We start from the raw sequence: 20,000 nt of genomic DNA, 5'->3' as shown, positions 1-20,000 counted from the left end.
GATGTTTCCGAGCCCTTAAAACAGAGACATTTGGATACTTCATCTTTCAAACTTGTCTTTAAATCTTTCAACAAGATGTTTACTGCCGTGTTGTCTCTCCGTTAACAGCGAAAACAAACACTTTTATTGTCCCTATATCTCAATGTTTTAACTGCTTTTTTCCAGGCGTTTTCGTCACTTCTTTTCAAAATTGATATTGCTTTATCTGACAATTTGTCGTTTTTTTACCCACTTTTTTGTCACATCTTTTGGACGCTTTTTTGATTTTTTACGTTTTCTCCCGGGGAGGGGGGTTCTTTTCAAAATTGTATTTCATTTTTACATTTTGCATCACTTATTTCATTACCATTTTTCTAATATAAAAACTCTGTCTCTCCCTTTTTACCCACTTTTTCTCTGTCACATCTTTTTCTCTGTCTCTCTCTGTTTTCTCCTGTCTCTCTTTGTCCCTCTCTCTCTCTCCCTCTGTCTCTCTCTCTCTCTCTCCTCTCTCTCTCTGTCTCTCTCCCTCTCTCTCTCTCTCTCTCTCTCTCTCTCTCTCTTTTCTCTCTCTCTCTCTCTCTCTCTCTCTCTCTCTCTCTCTCTCTCTCCTCTGTCTCTCTCTCTCTCTCTCTCTCTCTCTCTCTCTCTCTCTCTCTCTCTCTCTGTCTCCCTGTCTCTCTCTCTGTGTCTCTCTCTCTGTCTCTCAGGGTCTCTCTCTCTGTTTCCTCTCTCTGTCTCTCTGTCTCCCTGTCTCTCTCTCTCTGTCTCTCTCTCTGTCTCTCTCTCTGTCTCTCTGTCTCCCTGTCCTCTCTCTGCCCGTCCTCATTTCCTCGGGAGCCGTCCAGCCCGTCCTGATCCTGAACTACGTGGCGTTGGCGCTCGGCTTCCTCCTCCCGTTCCTCACCATCATCGTCTGCTACAGCCGACTCGTCCGCCGCCTCACGGCCGACTCCGCCTTCCACGGTGGCGGCGCCGGTTGCGGCGGCAGCGGCGGCGCTCTTTCCAGCGCCGGCGCCGCTCGCCGCCGCAACCGGCGCCGCTCGGTGCACCTGGTCTCCATGGTGACCGCGACCTTCCTGCTGTGCTTCCTGCCCTACCACGTGATCCGGTCGCTGCACCTGCACGCCGTGTGCGACGGCTGGAGCTGCGCGGCCACCGTGGCGCTGCAGCGCGCCGTGGTGGTCACGCTGTGTCTCGCGGCGTCCAACAGCGTGGTCAACCCGCTGCTGTACTACTACTCCACCCGCACCTTCAGGGACAACATGAGGGACGCTCGGTCCTCGCTGATGTCCAGCCAACGGGGGAGCAAAGTCGCCATGAAGAGACGGAACACCACCTGACACCCAGGTAGCTCGTTCCTGATTGGTTCAGATTCAGATTTGTTTTATTTAAACTGGGGGACAACAAGGTTGTGGATCAGGAGGTGGACACACACACTAACACACACACACCTGGTCCACAACCTGCTCCACAACCTGGTCCACCTCCTGCTCCACAACCTGGTCCACCTCCTGGTCCACAACCTGGTCCAGCCAATGGAGGAGCAAAGTCGCCATGAAGAGACAGAACACCACCTGACACCCAATTAGCTCCTGATTGGTTCAGATTCAGATTCATTTTATTTAAACGGGGGGACAACAAGGTTGTGGACCAGGAGGTGGACCAGGTTGTGGACACACAGACTCACACACACACACCTCCTGCTCCACAACCTGGTCCACCTCCTGGTCCACCTCCTGGTCCACCTCCTGGTCCAGAACATGGTCCACCTCATGGTCCACCACCTGCTCCACCTCCTGCTCCACAACCTGGTCCACCTCCTGCTCCACAACCTGGTCCACCTCATGGTCCACCACCTGGTCCACCTCATGGTCCACCACCTGGTCCACAACCTGGTCCACCTCCTGCTCCACAACCTGGTCCACAACCTGGTCCACCTCCTGCTCCACAACCTGGTCCACCTCCTGCTCCACAACCTGGTCCACAACCTGGTCCAAGTTAACATTAACCTTGTATAAGAACAAGGAGAGATGCATTGTGCCACGTTGTAGCACAAGTGTTTTTTCCGCCCGTAGTCCCTTAACAGGTCATTAACACAATACAAATTCCATGCAAGTCAAATTACAAAACATTAAAATGTACAAATTTATAACCAAATTTAATTGTAAATATATTTACAATTAAAATTATCATGTGCTCAATTGTTCCCCCTTCCTAAAACCAACCACCCCACACCAACAAAGCTATGCAATCAAAATCCTTACCTCTCCCAACACACACAAACACACCTCATAAATGTGTACAATGTTGCTTTTATCAAACTCGAAAAGGTTTGAATCTAGGTTTAGGACGTCTATAGTCGCCACTTCTGGGATCATTTAATCCATTTCAATTTTATTTATAGTATCCAATCATAACAAGAGTTATCTCAGGACACTTTACAGATAGAGTAGGTCTAGACCAGTGTCTCTCAAATGGGGGTACTTGTACCCCTAGGGGTACTCTGGAGGACTGCAGGGGGTACGTGAGATATTTAACAAAATGTTAAATAGTTACAATGCTGCAGAATATTGTTCCTCTTATATAGACTTTTTTTTTATTGTGTTCTGTGATTTAATCTCTCTGGCGATGCATTTTATTTATTTCAATCAAGATGAATATTTATCTGTTTACTTTTTCAGTTAGTGAGGAGTCTAGGGGTAATTATGGAGAGTCTAGGGGTAATTATGGAGAGTCTAGGGGTAATTATGGAGAGTCTAGGGGTAATTATGGAGAGTCTAGGGGCTATTATGGAGAGTCTAGGGGCTATTATGGAGAGTCTAGGGGCTATTATGGAGAGTCTAGAGGTTATTAGGGAGAGTCTAGGGGTTATTATGGAGAGTCTAGGGGCTATTATGGAGAGTCTAGGGGTTATTAGGGAGAGTCTAGAGGTTATTATGGAGAGTCTAGAGGTTATTATGGAGAGTCTAGGGGTTATTATGGAGAGTCTAGGGGTTATTATGGAGAGTCTAGAGGTTATTATGGAGAGTCTAGGGGTTATTATGGAGAGTCTAGGGGTTATTATGGAGAGTTTAGGAGAGTCTACAGGTTATTATGGAGAGTCTAGGGGTTATTATGGAGAGTCTAGGGGTTAATATGGAGAGTTTAGGAGAAGCTGTAGATAGTAGGGGTTATTATGGAGAGTTTAGGGGTTATTATGGAGAGTCTAGGGGTTAATATGGGGAGTTTAGGGGTTATTATGGAGAGTCTAGGGGTTAATATGGAGAGTTTAGGAGAAGCTGTAGTGAGTATGGGGTTATTATGGAGAGTCTAGGGGTTATTATGGAGAGTTTAGGGGTTATTATGGAGAGTCTAGGGGTTATTATGGAGAGTCTAGGGGTTATTATGGAGAGTCTAGGGGTTATTATGGAGAGTTTAGGAGTAGCTGGAGAGTCTACAGGTTATTATGGAGAGTCTAGGGGTTATTATGGAGAGTCTAGGGGTTAATATGGAGAGTTTAGGAGAAGCTGTAGATAGTAGGGGTTATTATGGAGAGTTTAGGGGTTATTATGGAGAGTCTAGGGGTTAATATGGGGAGTTTAGGGGTTATTATGGAGAGTCTAGGGGTTAATATGGAGAGTTTAGGAGAAGCTGTAGTGAGTATGGGGTTATTATGGAGAGTCTAGGGGTTATTATGGAGAGTTTAGGGGTTATTATGGAGAGTCTAGGGGTTATTATGGAGAGTCTAGGGGTTATTATGGAGAGTTTAGGAGTAGTTGGAGAGTCTACAGGTTATTATGGAGAGTCTAGGGGTTATTATGGAGAGTCTAGGGGTTAATATGGAGAGTTTAGGAGAAGCTGTAGATAGTAGGGGTTATTATGGAGAGTTTAGGGGTTATTATGGAGAGTCTAGGGGTTAATATGGGGAGTTTAGGGGTTATTATGGAGAGTCTAGGGGTTAATATGGAGAGTTTAGGAGAAGCTGTAGTGAGTAGGGGTTATTATGGAGAGTCTAGGGGTTATTATGGAGAGTTTAGGGGTTATTATGGAGAGTCTAGGGGTTATTATGGAGAGTCTAGGGGTTATTATGGAGAGTCTAGGGGTTAATATGGGGAGTTTAGGGGTTATTATGGAGAGTCTAGGGGTTAATATGGAGAGTTTAGGAGAAGCTGTAGTGAGTAGGGGCTATTATGGAGAGTCTAGGGGTTATTATGGAGAGTCTAGGGGTTATTATGGAGAGTCTAGGGGTTATTATGGAGAGTCTAGGGGTTATTATGGAGAGTCTAGGGGTTAATATGGGGAGTTTAGGGGTTATTATGGAGAGTCTAGGGGTTAATATGGAGAGTTTAGGAGAAGCTGTAGTGAGTAGGGGCTATTATGGAGAGTCTAGGGGTTATTATGGAGAGTCTAGGGGTTATTATGGAGAGTCTAGAGGTTATTATGGAGAGTTTAGGAGAAGCTGTAGTGAGTAGGGGCTATTATGGAGAGTCTAGGGGTTATTATGGAGAGTCTAGGGGTTATTATGGAGAGTCTAGAGGTTATTATGGAGAGTCTAGAGGTTATTATGGAGAGTTTAGGGGTTGTTGAGGAAGGTTTAGGGGTTGCTGAGTGGGCTGAGTATCAAGTTTGATACTTTTTAAGTCACTGACTGAATTGCCTCGATAACAGTGAATATCAAAATATGTCTAGGGGGTCCCGATGTTGCTGAGGACTCGTTGAGGAGGCTTTCTGTTATATAAACACAACGACCACAGGGACGAGCTGTAGTAACGTACAGGTCATCAGCACTTCTGTCTCATATCAGTCTCACTGTATCAGTCGTACACACAGTCCTGTCTCACTTCTCTCTGTGTGGACATGTTGTTGTAAATGACACACGTATATCCCTTGTGTTGTCTTCCCGTCAACTTTGAAAAAAAGATAAAAAGGCTTTTATCACAATTTGTTTCCGCATTTTTCCAACGATTTAAATTGTTAAATTTTTCTTCTACACATTTTCAGCGCTAATTTCTACGTCCCATTTTTTTTAATGATATGAAACAAAAAATTGAAAACGGGTCAATTTGACAACAAGGGTTAACCCTAAATCAAGATCAAGATTAACTTTATCGTCCCACAACGTGGGGAATTTGTCTTGGGCACTCAACCCCATGCTGCAGCCATAGTAGAAACAAATAAACACAAACAACAGATGCTGTACAATACTACACCACAGGCCGTACTTCGGTCCTGATCGTGTGTATAAAAACCCAACATGCAATGTCATGCAATACACTGTTTAAACATTGTATTAATTAGCGCTGAAAATGTGTAGAAGAAACATTTTACAATTTAAAACGTTGGAAAAAGCAAAAGAAACAAACAAAAAGGCATCAAAGACAGGGAAGACAACACAAGGGTTACACAACTCGGGTGTGATGTCATTCCCATCTCCGTGGGAACGCACTATTAGGCTTCCTGCGTGGCATTTTCTACGTCTTTACACACCAGAAACGTGTCTGACGCTGCTGCTGCCGGTGCTATGTGTCCTTGTCTGGACACGTGTATGTTTCTCCATTCATAAAATGAAATAACAGCAGCAGTAGTAAACTTCATATGATACACATAAACAGAAATATATACTGATCTGGTTACAGCAAAGACGACGTCGGCGGTGTTGACGGCAAAATATAGGCTCCAGAGTATTTCCTTCTGGATTGACGTGCAGTATTTGAAAATCAATAATTATTTATTATCAGTTTTTTTTTTTTTAAACGACATTTATACACAGAGTACAGGCCCAAAGTTTGGACACACCTTCTCATTCAATGCGTTTCCTTTTTATTTTCATGACTATTTACATTGTAGATTCTCACTGAAGGCATCAAAACTATGAATGAACACATATGGAATTATGTACTTAACAAAAAAGTGTGAAATAACTGAAAACATGTCTTATATTTTAGATTCTTCAAAGTAGCCACCCTTTGCTTTTTTTGATAACTCTGCAAACCCTTGGTGTTCTCTCAATGAGCTTCATGAGGTAGTCACCTGAAATGGTTTTACCTTCACAGGTGTGCCTTGTCAGGGTTAATTAGTGGAATTATTTCCCTTATTAATAAATGTGTGTGTGTGTGTGTGTGTGTGTGTGTGTGTGTGTGTGTGTGTGTGTGTGTGTGTGTGTGTGTGTGTATGGACTGGACTACACGACATTTAGTGTGTGTGTGTGTGTGTGTGTGTGTGTGTGTGTGTGTGTGTGTGTGTGTGTGTGTGTTTGTGTCTGTGTATCTCTGTGAGTGTTTGTGTCTCTGTGTGTGTGTGTGTCTCAGTCTTTGTGTGTGTGTGTGTGTGTCTCAGTCTTTGTGTTTGTGTGTGTGTGTGTGTGTGTGTGTGTGTGTGTGTTTGTGTGTGTGTGGTGATATGGACTACACAACATTTAGTGTGTGTGTGACTCTGTGTGTGTGTGTGTGTGTGTGTGTGTGTGTGTGTGTGTGTGTGTGTGTGTGTGTGTGTGTGTGGTGATATGGACTACAGGACATTTAGTGTGTTTGTGACTCTGAATGTGTGTGTGTGTGTGTGTGTGTGTGTGTGTGTGTGTGTGTGTGTGTGTGTGTGTGTGTGTTGTGATATGGACTACAGGACATTTAGTGTGTTTGTGACTCTGTGTGTGTGTGTGTGTGTCTCTGTGTGTCTGTGTGTAAATTATTTTATGAAGTATAAACATGAAGAATCTTTTGTTTGTTTACATGTTTATTTATGTGGAAATAATGTAAAATGTGCATCAAATAAATGTAACTGGTTCTGTTGTAACTGGAACTTTTTATTGAAATATTACTTTTTTCTTGAATAACAACAGATTTATTTGTTTTTGAATATTTGTTGTTGCTTGTAATCTCTCCTATTTATTATTTCTTGTATATTGTGTCTGATATGTTGTCTCTAAGCTAATCTAATATGGAAACACCAAAGTGAACCTTAATAATTTAAATAAATGTGTATGTGAGTGCTTTGGGTAAATGACCTGTAAAGAGTCTGAATAACATTCATACTGAGTCATGTCTGAGCAACAGCGCCACTCTGTGGCCACTTTGGTTCATTACATCACATCAGAGGGAGAGACACAGGAAGTCAAAGGTCAGTCTGTCTCTCTGTGTGTGTCTGTGTGTTTGTGTCTCTGTGTGCGTGTCTGTGTGTGTGCGTGTCTGTGTGTGTCACTGTGTGTGTGTGTTTGTGTGTGTGTGTGTCTGTGTGTCTGTGTGTGTCACTGTGTGTGTGTGTGTGTGTGTCTATGTGTTTGTGTCTGTGTAACTGTGTGTGTGTGTGTGTGTCACTGTGTGTGTGTGTGTCTGTGTTTGTGTCTCTGTGTGCGTGTCTGTGTGTGTGCGTGTCTGTGTGTGTCACTGTGTGTGTGTGTGTGTGTGTGTGTGTGTGTGTTTGTGTCTGTGTGAAGTGTGTGTGTGTCTGTGTAACTGTGTGTGTGTGTGTGTGTCACTGTGTGTGTGTGTTTGTGTGTGTGTGTGTGTGACTGTCAGTGTGTGTGCGTGTCTGTGTGTGTCACTGTGTGTGTGTGTGTGTGTGTGTCTGTCTGTGTGTGTCTGTGTTGTGCGTTTCTGTCTGTCTGTGTGTTTGTGTCTGTGTGTGTGTGTGTGTGTGTGTGTGTGTGTGTCTGGGTGTGTCACTTTGTGTGTGTCTGTGTGTGTGTGTGTCTGTGTTTGTGTCTGTCTGTGTGTGTGTGTCTGTGTGCGTGCGTGTCTGTCACTGTGTATGAGTGTGTGTGTCTATGTGTTTGTGTCTGTGTGATGTGTGTGTGTGTCACTGTGTGTGTGTGACTGTCAGTGTGTGTGCATGTCTGTATGTGTCACTGTGTGTGTGTGTGTGTGTGTGTGTGTGTGTGTGTGTGTGTGTGTGGCGGTGTTGTGCGTTTCTGTCTGTCTGTGTGTTTGTGTCTCTGTGTGTGTGTCTGTGTGTGTCACTGTGTGTGTGTGTGTGTGAGTCACTGTGTGTGTGTGTCACTGTGTGTGTGTGTGCGTGCGTGTGTGTGTGTGTGTGTGTGTGTGTGTGTGTGTGTGTGTGTGTGTGTGTGTGTTTCCTGGCTTCCAGGTGTTTCCTGGACCCTCCCATTCCACTTTTTTAGACACTCGTGATGTTTGACTGAACACAGAAACCGAGGTGATGAAAACTTATTTACACACACACACACACACACACACACACACACACACACACACACACACGCACAAACTTTCGTTTGAGCACATAAAAGCTGTATATTGATGTACCTGGGCCATACTAGAGAAATGACTACAGTTAGTTAGTAGCACTATATTATAGGTCTTGCTGCTTTGCTCCCCATTATATTGTTTTGATATGAATATTGTCTGGTATATTTTGACTTTTAAGGAACATTTCCAACTCATCTTTAGCCACTATCCTTTTCTAATCGGAGCTTGCTCATGTCCCCTAGGGGCTCCGTACAAAAAATATGAAAAGTTAATAAAATATGATGTTTGGTTTTAAATTAAAATAAAAAAAGTCATCAAGAAACTTTTATATTATTTTATTATTTTTAACTAATTATTTTGATTTTAATATTATTTATGACAACATTTCTTCATGATTTTAATATATTTTTGTATTCCTTATTATTTTTTAATTGTTTTGTGTTAATTTATTTTGGAATCATTTCAGTTAATTTTTGGATTTTTATTGATTTTGAATAATTTTAAATTTGGAATTACTTTAATTTATTTTTTTATATTTACATTATTTCGATTTAGAAAAATATATTTTTAATTAATCTGTATTATTTCGAATTATTTAAAAAAATAAAAACAATATTTTTAATTATTTCGATTTATTTTTGTTTTTAATTTCTTTAAAAATCATTTGGATTTTTTTTTAATTACTTTGATTTGTGTTTATATTTCTAAAATAAAGGGTTTTTGGCTGTTGGTTGGAGTGTTGTCCCTGTGTGTCTGTGTGTGTGTGTGTGTGTGTGTGTGTGTGTGTGTGTCTGTGTGTGTGTGTGTGTGTGTGTGTGTCTCTCTCTGTGTGTTTGTGTCTCTGTGTGTGTGTCTCTGTGTGTGTGTGTGTGTGTGTGTGTGTGTGTGTGTGTGTGTGTGTGTGTGTGTGTCTCTGTGTGTGTCTCTCTCTGTGTATGTGTGTGTCTCTCTGTGTGTGTGTGTGTGTGTGTGTGTCTGTGTGTGTGTGTGTGTGTGTGTGTGTCTCTCTCTGTGTGTATGTGTGTGTATCTCTCTCTATGTGTCTGTGTGTCTCTATGTGTGTGTGTGTCACTATGTGTGTGTGTGTCTGTCTCTCTCTCTCTCTCTCTCTGTATGTATGTGTCTCTGTGTGTGTGTGTGTGTGTGTGTGTATATTAGTATATGTGTCTGTATGAGTTTCGGTCAGTAAATATCAGTCAGAGTGAGACCTCTGTCAGATTCTCGGCCACGCAGCGGGGCTGGGCGGAGCGTAGCGGCGCGAGCCCTGGGGCTGCCGGCTGTGACTGGCTGGCTCTCTCTCTCTCCTCTGGATCCTGCACTCCTCCGTCACGGGGACGCGCGCGCGTTCACATTTCACACGCGCACACCCGCCGCGCGGCCAGGCCACCGGCCAGCCTCTCTCCCCTCTCCTTCCTTTTTCTCGCTTAAAAAAAACTACATTTTCCGTTAAAACTTCGCGGTTACAGCCGGCTAACCGTTGAACTCCCCCTAACCCTCGAACAGCCGCAGAAGAACCGGCCACCGGGGCCCGACAAACTAGCTTAAACCGAGTTTTAAGCGACGGACCCGGCCGTGATTCGCCGCCCCAGCAAGCGGGCCTCAAACTTTCCTTGACTTCGAGTGGGTCATCTTTCCAACGGCTACAAACGGCCGAGTCCGCCGGACGGTGACGTCAGCCCCGAAAAACGTTGAGAATCTACCGGAGTAATCACCGTTAAGTGAGTGTTTTAACTTTTCTTTTATCGCGCGTGTGTGTGTGTGTGTGACACAGCAGCGCCCCCACCCAACTTTCTGACTCTGACCGTGTGTGTGTGTGTGTGTGTGTGTGTGTGTGTGTGTGTGTGTGTGTGTGTGTGTGTGTGTGTGTGTGTGTGTGTGTGTGTGTCCCAGTACCGACAGGCCCAGAAAGTACCCGGACCAACGGCTGTTGTCCCCCATCTCTTCTGCTGCCCCGCTGTCTTGTCTGTTTCTGACCGGAGATGAGGGTTTTGTAAACGGATATCAGCGCGTGGCTTCCACGAGCCTTGCCCCGTTTCCTCCGGTCCGGTAGAGGTGAGTCATATCTCTCTACGGTTTCATCAGTGTTTAATGAGCCGTGTTGCCGAAAAGTGATCGCCTTCGGCGATTACAACCGACCCTGTACCATTTTGCACTTGCCAAAAAGTGATCGTAGTTTCTAGCTTGTGTTGTTTGTTTTTTGTCTCAAAATGACTTGATTTCCTTCACGAGGTGTGTGTGTGTGTGTGTGTGTGTGTGTGTGTGTGTGTGTGTGTGTGTGTGTATCTCACCCAGTAGTGTCTACCTGTTCAGATACCTTCTTAAAGGGCCAGTACATCGGTCAGTTTTTGTATACTTACAGTTTTGATAAGTTTATTTTAGTTTTCAAGAGCGGGATTTTGTTTAAGATAGTAGTGTAGTCACGGTTTGTATTTATTTACACTTTTAAAGCACTTAAAGCATTGTGTGTGTGTGTCTCTGTGTGTGTGTCTGTTTATGTCTCTCTGTGTGTGTGCGTGTCTGTGTGTGTGTCTCTGTGTGTGTCTTGTGTCTGTTTGTGTCTCGGTGTGTGTGTCTGTGTGTGTGTCTCTGTGTTTTGTGTCTCGGTGTGTGTCTGTGTTTTGTGTCTCGGTGTGTGTCTGTGTGTGTGTTTGTGTGTGTTTGTGTCTTGGTGTGTGTCTGTCTGTTTGTGTCTTGGTCTGTGTGTGTGTGTGTGTGTTTCTGTCTTTGTGTGTGTTTGTGTCTTAGTGTGTGTGTGTTTGTGTGTGTGTATTGCTCATCTATACAGTACTACTATAGTTTATAACAAAGTATGAGCTTTAAGACTTTAGTCCAAATTGTAAGACTCCGTTTCCCCCAAACTACAAATCTACCAACATATGATCTTTGATTCTTCTGATTCTGGATGGACGTCAGAGATCATGATATCACAGTGTCACAATGTCACAGAAAAGTAAACAAAGTGTGTGTGTGTGTGTGTGTGTGTGTGTGTGTGTGTGTGTGTGTGTGTGTGTGTGTGTGTGTGTGTGTGTGCTGCTGCGTGATGTTTCTGTTGGACCGACTGATCAAACTTTGAGAGGCGACTGAGACTCACCTCTGCACACTGTTGGTCTCTCGCTGGAGCTAAAGTTAGCCTGTGTGGCTAACGCAGCACTCAGCTGGCATCTCAACTATCTGTGTGTGTGTGTGTGTCTCTCTGTGTGTGTGTGTGTGTGTGTGTGTGTGTGTGTGTCTCTCTCTCTCTGTGTCTCTCTCTCTGTGTGTGTTTCTGTGTTTGCATAGGTGTGTCTCTTTGTGTGTGTGTGTCTCTCTGTGTGTTTGTGTGTGTGTCTCTCTCTTTGTGTGTGTGTGTCTCTCTCTCTTTGTGTGTGTGTGTGTGTGTGTGTGTGTGTGTGTGTGTGTGTGTGTGTGTGTATTTATAGCTGCATGTTGTTTGGATTCTGCTCTGATGTTATGAGGCCACACACACACACACACACACACACACAGAGCCGACACTCCTTGTCTCTCTCAGATCGAGGTCATCACAGGGTCACAGATTCTCGTCACGTTTGTGTCCGACCAATCGGAGCTCTCCGTCCTGCGTGACGTCACCGTGAAGGAGAAGCTTTAGGGACAGACGTAAACAAACCGTGGCCTTTGTCACACACTCGGAGAGAGAGAGAGAGAGAGAGAGAATCCAGACCTCCCATCTGGCAGAAAGTCTCTTTGCAGATTCATCCGTTAGCGCTCAGGCTAGTGGTTCTCTATGGAAACACCAGTTAGCATTTAGCCAGAACCAGGGTCAGATATCACACACAGAGACACACACACACAGAGAGACACACAAACTCCCTCACACACACAGACACACAGACACAAACTCACTCACACACACACACACACACACACACATATACAGACACAGAGACGCACACAGAGACCCACACTCTCCAGGCTTCATATGTTTTGAAAAAACCTGGAAAAGTTATGGAATTTGAAAAATGCAAATTCCAGGCCTGGAAAGGTTTTGGAAACATTAAAAGATCTCCAGAAAGTTTTGGAAAAGTCATGGAATTGTTTTTTAACACAGCATAATAATATGTGATTAATAATAATATATGATTAATAATAATATGTAATTAATAAATGTATTTTCACGTTGACTTAACCTCAGCGTTGTATTCGGGGAGCGATATTAAGAATCCCACTTTGAACCACAGACATTATCATTAACTTTATAGTTAAACCTCTGAGGGTCAACTTTAACTCTGATTGGTATTCTTATTGGATAATGTCGACTGACATTTTCAGGAACACAGTCATGGAAATTTGCCAAAAAGTCACGGAAAAGTAATGGTTAAAATGCGTATGAACCCTGTTTAGCTCAGCTAGCCCACCCTTGTTTTAGTTTTTTTTCAACCTGCTGGATGCCATGCTTTTTGTTTTTTGTGCTCCTAGTTGTTACATTGCAGCTTCTTCTGTCTCGCTTAATACTGGTTTTTTAATTGTTGTTGACATCAGTCTGTGTGTGTCTCTGTGTGTGTCCGTCTCTCTCTCTCTCTCTTTTTGTGTGTCTGTCTGTGTGTGTGTGTCTCTCTCTCTCTCTGTGTCTCTGTGTTTGTGTGTGTCTGTCTGTGTCTCTCTGTGTGTATGTGTGTGTGTGTCTCTCTCTCTGTCTGTGTGTGTGTGTGTGGGTGTCTTTCTCTGTGTGTGTGTGTGTGTGTGTGTGTGTGTGTGTGTGGTGGGTGTCTCTCTCTCTTTTTGTGTGTCTGCCTGTGTGGGTCTCTCTGTGTGTCTCTGTCTGTGTGTGTCTGTCTGTGTCTCTCTCTTTTTGTGTGTCTGCCTGTGTGTGTGTCTCTCTCTCTCTGTGTGTGTATGTCTGTGTGTGTCTCTCTCTCTGTGTGTCTCTGTGTTTGTGTGTGTCTGTCTGTGTCTCTCTGTGTGTGTGTGTGTGTGTGTGTATCTCTCTCTGTGTGTGTGTGTCTCTCTCTGTGTGTGTGTCTCTCTCTGTGTGTCTCTGTGTCTCTGTGTTTGTGTGTGTGTCTGCCTTTGTGTGTGTATGTGTGTGTGTTGCTAATCTATATAATCCTGCTATAATTTATAACAAAGTATGATACCAGACTCCAGTAATCTGCCACGGAGAGAGGATCCAAACAGGTGAACCAGTGAAATTACAGCTGATTGATGGAACAAATTAATCTCATTACTTATTATTAATTTCATAATTGATTTAAAAGTCCAGTCATGTATGGAGCCCAACAAAAGATGCTTTATACGACTGTAAACTGAATATCTTTGAAGTTTTAGACTGGTGGTTGCACTAATCGATTTGAAGACGCCACCCTGAACTTATTTTTTGTCACTATTTTCCAACGTTTCATGAACTGAACAATCACTTGACTCAATGAGAAATTAGTGTGTAGTTTAAGGTCTCACCTTCCACTCATAGAAACCTTAAACAAAAGGGAAAAACTAAAACCGCAAATGATCCAGTAAATGTGTTTTTAACAGTTTCCCATTCTGCATGAATCAAACTTCCTGTTAGAAAAGGTCAAATTAACTTCACGTCAACACATTCAGACACACAGCCAGCAGAGAGACAGACATACACACACAGAGACACACACATACTGAAACACACACAATGAAACACAGAGACACACACACACACAGAAACACATGGAGAGACACACACACACACACACACACACTGACACACACATGCAGACACACAGAGACACACACACTGAAACACAGACACATACACACACAGACACACACAGAGACACACACAATGAAACAGAGACACACACACACAGAAACACATATAGAGACATACACACATGGAGACACACACACACACACACACTGACACACACATGCAGACACACAGAGACACACACACTGAAACACAGACACATACACACACAGAGACACACACAGAGACACACACAATGAAACAGAGACACACACACACACACACACACACAGAAACACATATAGAGACATACACACATGGAGACACACACTGACACACACACACAGACACACACAGAGACACACACAATGAAACAGAGACACACACACACAGAAACACATATAGAGACATACACACATGGAGACACACACTGACACACACAGAGACACACACATACAGAGACACACAGAGACACACACACACCCACAGAGGCACACAGACACACACACAGAGACACACACAGAGACACAGACACACACACACTAAGGCTGAGCAATTTTATCGACTCTGCGATATAAATCGATATTTTATTCCCCAAGAAAGTATAGATTTTTAAGCTGCGAGTATCGATGCATGAGTCCCATTCAAATCCTCCGTGTTTACCCCCGTTCAGGAAGAGCGATTTGGTCCGCCAGCCGCTATTGTCGCTGTAGAGCAGCCAACGTCAACTCGCCGCCAAAGCTTTTAGTCCGGCCCGCAGAATAATCACGAACTCGCAAAAGGTAAAGAGCAAAAAATGCGTTCTGTTATTTATCATTTCAAGCATTTAGAGCAAAAACCAGCCGCCTGTATTTACATCTCTATTCACACGACGGGATTCTGGACAGCGATGACCGAGCTCCACACACACAGCATGGGCCGAGATGTGTGTGCGTTAAAACACACACACACAGCATGGGCCGAGATGTGTGTGCGTTAAAACACACACACACAGCATGGGCCGAGATGTGTGCGCGTTAAAACACACACACACAGCATGGGCCGAGGTGTGTGTGTGTGTGTGTGTGTGTGTGTGTGTGTGTGTGTGTGTGTGTGTGTGTGTGTGTGTGTGTGTGTGTGTGTGTGTGTGTGTGTGTGTGTGTGTGTGTGTGTGTGTGTGTGTGTGTGTGTGTGTGTGTGTGTGTTAAAACACACACACACACAGCACGAGCCGAGATGTGTGTGTGTGCGTTAAAACACGAACACACAGCACGAGCCGAGTGTGTGTGTGTGTGTGTGTTAAAGGTTAAAACACGCAGCACCTGACTGGGAACGATACAGAGTTACCAACGGCGGCTGGGGCAGATGAACTCTCTTTCTGCAAGCATTTTCCACCAATCAGGATGCTGCATACTACAATAATGTTTCCATAACGACAGACTTTAACCATCACTCCTCAGTGAACTGCCTCCTAGTCTGAGACCTTTTTCTAGTTAAAGAGCCAGTTATCATTAGGGAGTTTCCATGTTTTTTAGGAGTTTGCTCACACTAATATATGTAAAAAAAAAAAATTTAAAAAATAGCATTAATTCAGTAAGAAAGTGAAAAAGAATAGGCGTATTAGGTATAAATTCATTTTATTTTATTTGAAAGTCCGGCCGCCTAACTGTGGTTAGAAAAATTCTGAAAAAAATGTAGTTGATGGTCCCTGCTGTAGACTCTCTGTCCAGTCAGAGACGTATAACGTGTAATTGATGTTTTCAGTTCAATTAATTAAATCCAAGTAAATTGAACACTCACGAGATGTCACCAAAATCACTCGGTCCCCTTTAAATCTTTCAGAAAATTATGTAAGTGTATCGAATTATATCGAAATCGAATCGTATCGTCGGGTGAATATCGTGATATATATATCGTATCGTGAGCTGTGTATCGTATCGTGAGATTAGTGTATCGCTACAGCCCTAACACACACACACACACACACACGCACACTGATATACATGTGTTTTACACACACACACACACACACACACACACACACACAGACGCACACACAGAGACACGCACACACTGATATACATGTGTTTTACACACACGCACAGACAGACACACACAGACAGACACACACGCACACATTATACATGTGTTGTGTGCGACGTGGATATTTCCCACTGCATGTGAAGGCATCACGTGTTCATTGTTGTGTGAACAGGACGTTCAAACTCAAACAGTGTCGGAGAGTAAAATGTTCTGTACAAACTGGGCGTCGGGTCGAGCTGATGGCTATCTTTAGCTGTGTGTGTGTGTGTGTGTGTGTGTGTGTGTGTGTGTGTGTGTGTGTGTGTGTGTGTGTGTGTGTGTGTGTGTGTGTGTGTGTGTGTGTGTGTGTGTGTGTGTGTGTGTGTGTGTGTGTGTGTGTGTGTGTGTGTGTGTGTGTGTGTGTGTGTGTGTGTGTGTGTGTGTGTGCGTGCGTGTGCGTGCGTGCGTGCGTGTGCGCTATGAAGACCATTCATTATCACATTCCTCCGGAGAGGCCTCCACATGGGAACTGACTCTGTATCCACATGACTGTAATCACATCAGGGCAGCGATCACATGATCCTCTGATCAATAACCGGCCAATCAGAAGTGATAACAAGCTCCTGTGTCTACAAACAGTCAGCAGAATATCATTATCTCTGATTAACACAGCTTTAAATCCACTAAGAAATCCTAAAAAGAGGCTGCAGAACTCACTCAATGGTGACAGCGTTGACTTCAAGGCACTTATTACTCATTTTTAATGGTATGTGTATTTTTTTTGCTTCAAGGGCAAGTCATTCAGAAAGTATTTTAGACTTTTTATTTTTTTATTTTTATAAATAGATTTTATTGATTTTATCGAAATAGAACATAACCAACATACAAATGCTCTCTGTGTTCACAAAAATAACAGAACAGGAAGGAAATAAACCACCATCCACACCAAAATGAATTCAGGTAGCGCACGACTATCCTTACCCCAAAAAATTAAAGAGAGAGAAAAAATTAAAAGAAAAAAATAAATAATAAAGGAGGAAAAAAATAATAAAAAACAATTAAAAAGGAAAAAATATACACACACACACACACATAAACATAAAGGACTTTTTAAATGTTTTAAGTCCCTTTTGTAATGTGGAGATAGATTGGGATAGGTTCTTTTAACCTATCTTTAATATCTGGCTTTCTTTTAAAAAGCTTTCATGTAACCCATTTTTAAGGAGTTTTTTTTAGGCTATGTTTAGACTGAAACGATCTGAAGAGAAAACACAAAAAGTGGCGTTGCGTTCTCACTTTTATTTCGTGTTTAGACAAGCGTTTTGGGTGGGTGGGCGGTCTGCGTGCGTGTGGTTACGCAAAATGTGTGTGAAATGTGACCCAACATTACTTCTACTTCTCTCCCTCTCCTCTACTTTGTAGCGCTAAGCCAACAACTTAAGCTGACAATTTGGTCTGGACAGACGAGGAGGTGGAGTTACTGCTCCAAACAACACAGACACACACACGCACACACACATGCAGCGCAAACACACACTAACGCACAAACAAATGCCGTCGGCGTCTAAACGAAAGGCACATCTGATAAAATATTGTTTGCGTTTTCACCCACGAGCGTATTCGTGTAAACGGGACCTGTGTGATTTATTCACCATAACCATAACCATTGCCTAATCCTAGTGCCTTCCAGCCAGTGCTGCCTGGAAGACGATGCTGGGGGCTCAAAACACCGCAGAACTTGATGTACTTAGTATTTCAGTGTTCTGCTTCTTACTCCGCTGCACTTGTCTGACAGCTTTCGTCACTTTTCAGATGACCGTTATCAAGAAAGAAAATCCTAAAACAGTTGTAATATTTCAAGAAAAAAAGTTGTAATATTTCAAGAAAAAAGTCCTAAAAAAGGTGTAATATTTCAAGAAAAAAACTCCTAAAAATGGTGTAATATTTCAAGAAAAAACTCCTAAAAAAGTTGTAATATTTCAAGAAAAAACTCCTAAAAAATGTGTAATATTTCAAGAAAAAAACTCGTAAAAAACGTGTAATATTTCAAGAAAAAAACTCCTAAAAATTGTGTAATATTTCAAGAAAAAACTCCTAAAAAAGGTGTAATATTTCAAGAAAAAATGTGTAATATTTCAAGAAAAAAACTCCTAAAAAAGGTTTAATATTTCAAGAAAAAAACTCCTAAAAAAGTGTAATATTTCAAGAAAAAAATGTGTAATATTTCAAGAAAAAAACTCCTAAAAAAGTGTAATATTTCAAGAAAAAATGTGTAATATTTCAAGAAAAAAAACTCCTAAAAAATGTGTAATATTTCAAGGAAAAATGTGTAATATTTCAAGAAAAAATGTGTAATTTTTCAAGAAAAAAACCTCCTAAAAAAGGTGTAATATTTCAAGAAAACAAGTCCTAAAAAAAGTTGTAATATTTCTAGAAAAAAGGTGTAATATTTCAAGAAATGAAGTCCTAAAAAAGTTGTAATATTTCAAGAAACCATGTCCAGAGGCTGAGTCTTTTCCGCTGCGGCCCAGGTCCCCTCTGTCCTGTCCAATCAAAGACCCAAAATGTCCAAAAACTAATTTTAAACAACCAAAACTGTAAACATTTTAAGAAACAAGTTTTAAGAATTCATGGACAATAAGTCGAGTAAAGTTGAACAACATGTTGGTGGTAACACGTATCAGGTTTTAAATGCAGGACTTTAACTTGCAGTGGAGTATTTTCACAGTGTGTATCAGTACTTTTACTGCAGTAAAGTATCCGAGTACTTCCTGTGCTGAGATCAGAGAGCAGCAGCTGGTGTTAAAGGAAACCACAGAGATGACTTACTGGAATTACTGTTGTCAAGCTGGAAAAACTGTCTGTCTGTATCTCTGTCTGTCTGTCTGTCTCTCTGTGTCTCTCTCTCTGTCTGTCTGTATCTCTGTCTGTCTGTCTGTCTCTCTGTGTCTCTCTCTCTCTCTCTCTCTGTCTGTCTGTATCTCTCTCTGTCTGTCTGTCTCTCTGTGTCTCTCTCTCTGTCTGTCTGTATCTCTGTCTGTCTGTGTTTGTCTAACAGCAGATAGCAGAGCCTGTTTCACCACATTGTGTGTGTGTGTGTGTGTGTGTGTGTGTGTGTGTGTGTGTGTGTGTGTGTGTGTGTGTGTGTGTGTGTGTGTGTGTGTGTGTGTGTGTGTGTGTGTGTGTGTGTGTGTGTGTGTGTGTGTGTGTGTGTGTGTGTGTGTGTGTGTGTGTTGTCAGCATTTCTGCCCGTGGTATAACACACAGCTTGTTCACTTAGAAAAACACACACACAGTAAACCCAATAATCCAGTTTCTGTGTCCTCCATCTTGTCAGTTTGCTGTGTTGACAGAGCAAACACACACACAAAGCACACGTGTGTGTGTGTTGCTGCTATGTGTTGTTACCTGGTTGTACTTTAACACAGTAGCTGCGTTAAGACTCAACAGAGAAACTCCCATAAATATCTAAGATGAATCATAATCACAATTTTCTTTGGGGGTGAACAATGAAATCAGGATTATTTTAACACAATTCCTCATTCACTTTTGTAAAAGTGTTGCATTTATTGAAGTTAAATACACAGAGAAAACACCAAACAACCTGTTTGTGTGTGTAAGTGACTGTTGGTCCAGTATTAAGAGAAACAAGCTACAATGTAAGTTAATTGGACAATTGTGCAGCTTGTATTTACGTTCACAAAAGTGCTGTCTTTGCCGCTGACAGGCTCAGATTAATATTCCAAGTGTCTGACAACATTATGGAAAGGGTTTCTAAGGAGATCGACCTTTCTGTTAAAGGTTATGATCCTTTTTTAAACGTAAAAACATCCACGAAATTGCGATCGTTAAACCCACCAGACTCCATGTAAATAAACACTGATTTTAGCATCGTAAATCACACTTCATTCGAAGTCGACAGAATCAAAATAAAACTATTAAAAGCCGTTTTGGGTCGTCTTTCCACTTCGCCAACCATCACAACTCTAGTTTTGGTTGAAATAAACACTTAGTTTACCGATTTACATGTGAAAATATGTTGGCTCTATACACGCTAAAAGTCCTGATTATTTACATGGAGTCTGGTGGAAATATGCTGGCTCTATACACGCTAAAAGTCCTGATTATTTACATGGAGTCTGGTGGAAATATGCTGGCTC

General features: G+C 42.4%; 3 protein-coding genes across 3 annotated transcripts in view; all 3 read left to right on the top strand.

Annotated features, from left to right (window-relative positions):
- The window catches only part of LOC114546142 (cysteinyl leukotriene receptor 1), a 14,830-nt gene extending 13,236 nt beyond the window's left edge, over positions 1–1,594 (top strand). The window contains exon 4 of the mRNA XM_028564810.1: positions 828–1,594. Within this exon, the coding sequence (XP_028420611.1) occupies positions 828–1,322 (495 nt within the window). The 3' untranslated portion in view covers positions 1,323–1,594. The remainder of the gene's footprint in view (positions 1–827) is intronic.
- Positions 1–20,000, top strand: part of LOC114546120 (low affinity immunoglobulin gamma Fc region receptor II-like) — a 1,096,214-nt gene that overhangs the window by 532,031 nt on the left and 544,183 nt on the right. The window lies entirely within an intron of this gene.
- Positions 9,483–20,000, top strand: part of LOC114545284 (kinesin-like protein KIF1C) — a 53,252-nt gene continuing 42,734 nt past the window's right edge. Inside the window, 2 exon segments of the mRNA XM_028563580.1 lie at positions 9,483–9,880; positions 10,062–10,214. The gene's annotated coding sequence lies outside the window, so the exon portion shown is untranslated.

The sequence above is a fragment of the Perca flavescens genome, chromosome 19 (assembly GCF_004354835.1).
Source record: "Perca flavescens isolate YP-PL-M2 chromosome 19, PFLA_1.0, whole genome shotgun sequence".
Lineage (NCBI taxonomy): Eukaryota > Metazoa > Chordata > Actinopteri > Perciformes > Percidae > Perca > Perca flavescens.
The sequence above is the reverse complement of the archived record's forward strand: the minus strand, read 5'-3'. Positions and strand labels throughout refer to the sequence as shown.